This window comes from Nicotiana tabacum, chromosome 18 (assembly GCF_000715075.1).
Source record: "Nicotiana tabacum cultivar K326 chromosome 18, ASM71507v2, whole genome shotgun sequence".
NCBI classification, from domain to species: Eukaryota; Viridiplantae; Streptophyta; class Magnoliopsida; order Solanales; family Solanaceae; genus Nicotiana; species Nicotiana tabacum.
The window spans coordinates 73,704,156-73,711,359 of NC_134097.1; the positions used below are offsets into that span (position 1 = coordinate 73,704,156).

The 7,204-nt window shown below is 39.8% G+C and overlaps 1 protein-coding gene across 1 annotated transcript; it reads right to left on the reverse strand.

Moving 5' to 3' along the window:
• Positions 1-2,777: 2,777 nt before the first annotated feature.
• LOC142172542 (secreted RxLR effector protein 161-like) lies at positions 2,778-4,607 on the reverse strand. Its single transcript, XM_075236187.1, has 2 exons — positions 4,256-4,607; positions 2,778-2,938 (listed from the first exon to the last, which is right to left on the reverse strand). Exons 1-2 carry the CDS (start codon positions 4,605-4,607, stop codon positions 2,778-2,780), a joined length of 513 nt encoding a protein of 170 aa, XP_075092288.1.
• Between the last annotated feature and the right edge of the window lie 2,597 nt (positions 4,608-7,204).

Consider the following 7,204-nt stretch of genomic DNA (forward strand, 5'->3'; position numbering starts at 1 on the left):
GCAATAACTATATTACAAGCCTCTTTGTTATAACTCTATTACAAAGCTCACCACTTTGACTAACTCTAATCAAACACAAACACAAACACAAGGTTTATGGTTTACAAAGATATCCTACGAGATGCTTCTAACTAAGCTGAGTAGGAATTACAAGTGAATAACATTAATAAAGATACAACAATACTAAGGACACTCGACGTACTCAATGTTGGGATCTGGTCCTTTGTTCTGTTACTTCTTTGTTCTTCAAGCCTTGGAGTAAATGAATGCGACCGCACATTTTAGAGTAAATTATGTTTTAGGGTTTTCAAGTGTGTGTAATACCTTGCCACATGTTGATAATATATAAGTGAGGTCACTAGGATGATGCAAGCAAGTATCCGGTACACAACATGCTTCAAAAGAAACAGTTGCACTGTTGCGTCAGCAGTGCAACAACTTTAACAAATGTAAAGAGTTGACTTGTACTGTGACCGGAGGAATTGATAGCCATATGTTCCCTCTGCTTTTCCCTTAACTAAAATCATTGGAACTTGTACCAGACATGTGACTTGTTATTCTGAGCACTGGGAGGCTTTGCATTAGGTTCTCTATCTGGTTCTCATATGAAGTTTGTTAGATCATCAAAACACAATGACACATGACTTATCAATTTTTCTCTTTTTGATGATGGCAAATTAGAATTGAAGTCCCTCCTGAGAACTAGATCTCCATATGATTCCCTCTGCAGATTAGCCATATTCCCCCTGAGAACCTGTTTCTCCCCTTTAATTTTTTCCCCCCTTCTGGCATCATAAAAAGAATTTTTTTCAAGTAAACACACAAAGAAGTACAGAAAAGTTAACTCATGCCACTTGCGTGCACACAACATAGCTAAAAATAAAACACAAGAGTATAACATGGATAGAGAAGGACTGAGATGCTCATTAATTTAAAAGAGAAGAAAACATACGCAGTAGTAGTACTACTGTTACAAAATATCCACAAAATAAACAAACTAATGTACCACAGTCATAGGGACAAAATATCAAAACAGGACACTGGACTAAGACAAGCACGGATAAACTGGACAAGGACTTTGAGAAGAACATCCACTCGAGCATTTGTAGACCACTGCTTATTGATCAGCTGCTCTTTCAGGTTCTCAACCTATTTCCTCAGGTCTACATTTTCAGCAGTCAAACGAGCAACCTCTGCACTGCTAGAACCAGGTTCCTCTCTGGCTTGATTGAGCTGTCCCTCAAGAATGGCAATACCTAGCCTTCAGCCTCCTTATTTCTTCATTAGTAGCAGTCTGAGCATCAATCAGTTGAGAAATCGTAGAATTATTGCAAAATCCTCTCTTCTTGTCAATACACTCGCATTCCTCCAAGGTAGTCATTGAAACTGTTTGCTTAGAAGTTCCCACAGCTTCTCTCCCTAAGGGGATTTTGAAATATTCAAAAATTTTGGTAAGTAGGAACCCATATTCCATGGTTCCTATCCTTGAAGTCTGCCACCTTTTTAATGTGTTCAATCATGATTCCAGACAAGTTGATAGTAGTGTATCTATCCAACGCCTCCAGGAGAACCAAGTCCGTTATTGATGCAATGGAACGTCTTTCAACTCGAGGAAGCAGTACCTTGTTTACCATCTCAAACATGAGTTGGTTTTCTGGAAGCAGGGCCTTCTGTTCCCCTCGGTGAACAACATGAGGCTTTAGAATAACCTTCCTAAGATCGGAGGAACAGATCCCTTCAACACACGAGAGCCCCTTAGTAGGTACATCAAGGAAACTCCCCAATACAGCTTCATCCATCAAAAATCCATTCCATTAACCTTCAGGTAGTTATTGTCATCCTCCATAGTGAATAGATTAAAGTAGAAATTGCGAACTTCCTCTTCATAGACTTTTGGATTCTGAATAATAAAGGGATGAGTCCACTTCTAAAAATCGCAGATTTTAACTAGCTGTCTCATACCTGACATGTCAAGAATGGCATCATCAAACACTCTGCCCCACATCACTTTTTGCTTCTTCAACTTTTATATTCTGTCAACTTCAAATACTTCCACTCTGGTTCTTTTTGAAGAACCAGGTTCCTCACTGTCACTTGCCTTTCTCTTGTGAAATTTTTTATTTTCAACATCTTTCTCCTTCCTACCAAACTTGGGTTTCTCACCACGCTCCTTCTTCTCAACACTCTTCTCTCCATCAATTTCAACACCCTTCACGGATGACACTTTCTTGAACTTTACAAACACATACTTCTTAGGGGATTTACGAACAAGGGAAGCCGGTTACTCATTCACCTCTTTATCCTTAACATCCACAACATTGGCCGGAGGTAGATCCTCCTCATTCACTAATTTTCCCGATTTCACCAATCTTCTTCTCTTCTTTTTCTCATTATTCTTTTTCAAAGCATTTTCAAGGTCTTCTTTATTCTGTTGTCTAGTAGTGAAAATTTTATGAACAGGCTCTTTAGAGGTTATCCTACCACTTCTAGTAGCGATAAACGGGGCTACTGGAACATCATCATAATTTTCCTCACTTCCATCATAATTGTTTTCAGATAGAGGTTTCATCTTAGGAATCACAAAATCTAATGGGACTACAACAAGATGAGGGCAAGGAAAAGGGTCAGTACTATCCAGGGGCTTTCTAGTGGAGCATGGAGTTTCATCCCAAGTAGGAGAAAAATGATCCTCTTGGGCAGAGGGAGCAGGTCCCTCTATTGGCTCCCCTGTAGTACTAACTGGTACCATGTCACCTTGAGTTACCAGGTCTCTATTTCTATCCCCATCCTCTCTTTCTTCCCCCTGAGCCCCAACACTCAGACTCATACTCCCCAACCAGACTCCCTTCAGCAGCAATAAGCAACAAATTTTCTGTGGCTTCTTTTTCACTCAAATCTTCCAACAAAGTAGAATCAGTAGAAGCTAGAGAGGCATTACCTGATGGTTATAGGTTGTTTAGATCAAAAGTTGGAGCATAAAGGGTGTTAGATGCATTAGATGCTTCACCAAAAGTGGTAATATCCTCTTTTTCTAGAGTTGCTTCCTCAACCCGCTGGCTCAAGACCATTGTTCCTTCATCCCCTTCCACCAGTCCTTCTTCTTCTATTTATTTCGGTGTAGCAAAGGGAGAGGTTAAAGAGACAAACTTCATGGGTGTTTGTTTTTTTCGGTATGATGGGAACCAAAACTCGATGGAGTTGGGGAAGTGACAGTAGGTTGTGGTTGGTTGGCGATGGGGGTTTCAATGGGTGAAAGTTGAGGCTTCAATTTAGACTGATGTGCTTTGTGAGACGAAGACATAGTAGGGATGGCAGTTGTGGCTTTAGGAGACTCTGATTTTTGAGAAGACACGGCAAATGTTTTGAGAGTAAAGACACGAAAAGAGGGTTTTGGGAGAGAAGAGGAAAGCTTGATGGCTTTGATGTAGATAGTTATGAGAGAGACATGTCTTTTGGGGTTATTTAGAGGGAATGAGGGACCTATTACAGTTGGACGCGATGGACTAGGTAGTCGGTTCAGTTTGTAACGGGTGAGACATTTGGGCTTAAATGGTATGGGAAAAAGGCGGACACATTTAATGACGTGGCACATTTAGCAGTTCAAAATGTGTATGATTGTAAGAGTAACTACTAACCTGAGTCAAGGGAAATAGATTCCATGACTGATTTTTTAAATATGAGCATAATCCTGCTACCAAATTGCAATGACATTAGCTACTTGTTTGCAAATCAATTGCCATGCATGTTTACTTATAACGATATAGAATTGAATTTGAAGTTGCCAGAAAACACTTTTTAGTAGTTTACCTTACCATTCCTTCATAGCGAGTCATCGAGGGACCAGGTTCTCAACTCAATTTGATTAGTCCCAGCTCCAGTCGATTCTTTTTGAAATGCTCTCTGCTCAATGCTTTTGTGAAGATATTAGTTATCTAGTCCTCTGCTTTGCAAAACTTCATACAGATGAGACCTTTTCAACATTGCCCCAGAGGAAATGATGTCGCACATTAATGTGATTTGTCATCTTATACTGAATTGGGTTCTTTTCCATGTTGAGGGCACTTGTGTTGTCACACAGAAGTGGCACATAATCAGAAAACACACCAAAATTTTCTAATTGTTGCTTGATCTACAGTAGTTGAGAACAACATGAGTTAGTGGCTACATATTCATCTTCTGCAGTGGAGAGGGCTACAGAGTTTTGTTTCTTTGTACCCCCATTAAATTAGGCATGATCCCAAAAAATATGCCATACCAAATGTGCTCTTCCTATCCACTAGATAACCAGTATAATCAGCATCAACATACCCAATTACGTCGAAATTTTCTTCTAAAAGATGATAGAAGACCAGGTCATGCGTTCCTTTGAGATATCTCAGGATTCTCTTAGCAACTTTCAGATGAGATTTTTTTGGACGTGATTGGAATCTAGTATATAGCCCCACACTAAACACAATGTCAGTTCTACTGGTTGTTAGATATAAGAGTGAACCAATGATGTCCCGATACATGGTTTCATTCATAGGGAAACCAGGTTTGTCTATATCTAGACGAGTGGCTGTGGCAATAAGAGTATCAATGGTCTTTGAAATTTCCATCTCAAACATCTTTAGAATCCTCTTAATGTAATTTTGCTAACTTATCATCGTTCCCTTAGAGGTTTCATCTTAGGAACATCATCATAATTTTCCTCACTTCCATCATAATCGTTTTCAGATAGAGGTTTCATCTTAGGAATCACAAAATCTAATGGGACTACAACAAGATCAGGGCAAGGAAGAGGGTCTGTACTATCCAGGGGCTTTCTAGTGGAACATGGAGTTTCATCCCAAGTAGGAGAAAAATGATCCTCTTGGGCAGAGGGAGCAGGTCCCTCTATTGGCTCCCCTGTAGTACTAACTGGTACCATGTCACCTTGAGTTACCAGGTCTCTATTTCTATCCCCATCCCCTATTTCTTCCCCCTGAGCCCCAACACTCTGACACATACTCTCCAACCAGACTCCCTTCAGCAACAATAAGCAACAAATTTTCCGTGGCTTCTTTTTCACTCAAATCTTCCAACAAAGTAGAGTCAGTAGAAGCTAGAGAGGCATTACCTGATGGTGATAGGTTGTTTAGATCAAAAGTTGGAGCATAAAGGGTGTTAGATGCATCAGATGCTTCACCAAAAGTGGTAATATCCTCTTTTTCTATAGTTGCTTCCTCAACCCGCTGGCTCAAGACCTTTGTTCCTTCATCCCCTTCCACCAGTCCTTCTTCTTCTATTTATTTCGGTGTAGCAAAGGGAGAGGTTAAAGAGACAAACTTCTTGGGTGTTTGTTTTTTTCGGTATGATGGGAACCAGAACTCGATGGAGTTGGGGAAGAGACAGTGGGTGGTGGTTGGTTGACGATGGGGGTTTCAATGGGTGAAAGTTGAGGCTTCACTTTGGACTGATGTGCTTTGTGAGACGAAGACATAGTAGGGATGGCAGTTGTGGCTTTAGGAGACTCTGATTTTTGAGAAGACACGGCAAATGTTTTGAGAGTAAAGACACGAAAAAGAGGGTTTTGGGAGAGAAGAGGAAATCTTGATGGCTTTGATGTAGATAGTTATGAGAGAAACATGTCTTTTGGGGTTATTTAGAGGGAATGAGGGACCTATTACAGTTGGACACGATGGACTAGGTAGTCGGTTCAGTTTGTAACGGGTGAGACATTTGGGCTTAAATGGTATGGGAAAAAGGCGGACACATTTAATGACGTGGCACATTTAGCAGTTCAAAATGTGTATGATTGTAAGAGTAACTACTAACCTGAGTCAAGGGAAATAGATTCCATGACTGATTTTTTAAATATGAGCATAATCCTGCTACCAAATTGCAATGACATTAGCTACTTGTTTGCAAATCAATTGCCATGCATGTTTACTTATAATGATATAGAATTGAATTTGAAGTTGCCAGAAAACACTTTTTAGTAGTTTACCTTACCATTCCTTCATAGCGAGTCATCGAGGGACCAGGTTCTCAACTCAATTTGATTAGTCCCAGCTCCAGTCGATTCTTTTTGAAATGCTCTCTGCTCAATGCTTTTGTGAAGATATTAGTTATCTAGTCCTCTGCTTTGCAAAACTTCATACAGATGAGACCTTTTCAACATTGCCCCAGAGGAAATGATGTCGCACATTAATGTGATTCGTCATCTTATACTGAATTGGGTTCTTTTCCATGTTGAGGGCACTTGTGTTTTCACACAGAAGTGGCACATAATCAGAAAACACACCAAAATTTTCTAATTGTTTCTTGATCTACAGTAGTTGAGAACAACATGAGTTAGTGGCTACATATTCATCTTCTGCAGTGGAGAGGGCTACAGAGTTTTGTTTCTTTGTACCCCCATTAAATTAGGCATGATCCCAAAAAATATGCCATACCAAATGTGCTCTTCCTATCCACTAGATAACCAGTATAATCAGCATCAACATACCCAATTACGTCGAAATTTTCTTCTAAAAGATGATAGAAGACCAGGTCATGCGTTCCTTTGAGATATCTCAGGATTCTCTTAGCAGCTTTCAGATGAGATTTTTTTGGACGTGATTGGAATCTAGTATATAGCCCCACACTAAACACAATGTCAGTTCTACTGGTTGTTAGATATAAGAGTGAACCAATGATGTCCCGATACATGGTTTCATTCATAGGGAAACCAGGTTTGTCTATGTCTAGACGAGTGGCTGTGGCAATAAGAGTATCAATGGTCTTTGAAATTTCCATCTCAAACATCTTTAGAATCCTCTTAATGTAATTTTGCTGACTTATCATCGTTCCCTTAGAGGTTTGCTTAACTTGCAGACCTATGAAGAAGTTAAGTTCCCCCATCATGCTCATTTCAATATCACTTCCCATAAGTTTGGCAAACTCATCACACAAGGAATCATTTGTTGCACCAAAGATGATATCGTCAACATAGACCTACACAATTAGCAGGTTCCTCCCTCTTTTCTTCAAAAAAGAGTGTTATCAATTTTTCCTCTAGTAAAACCATTTTCCAGAAGGAACCTGGACAACCTTTCATACCATGCAGGAAGGGCCTGTTTCTATCCATGTAGTGCCTTGTCGAGCTTCAATACATGTTCAAAATGCTCGTGACATTCAAAATCAGGTGGCTGCTTGAAAAAAACTTCTTCCTTTAAATATCTATTTAGAAATGCACTCTTGA

Excerpts from the sequence above, each read along its gene's own strand:
- LOC142172542 (XM_075236187.1), bottom strand. The coding sequence starts at position 4,607 with ATGTTTGAGATGGAAATTTCAAAGACCATTGATACTCTTATTGCCACA. Across the intron at positions 2,939-4,255 it reads GGATAGGAAGAGCACATTTG|GTAATGCCTCTCTAGCTTCT; the intron begins GTATGGCATATT and ends TATAACCATCAG.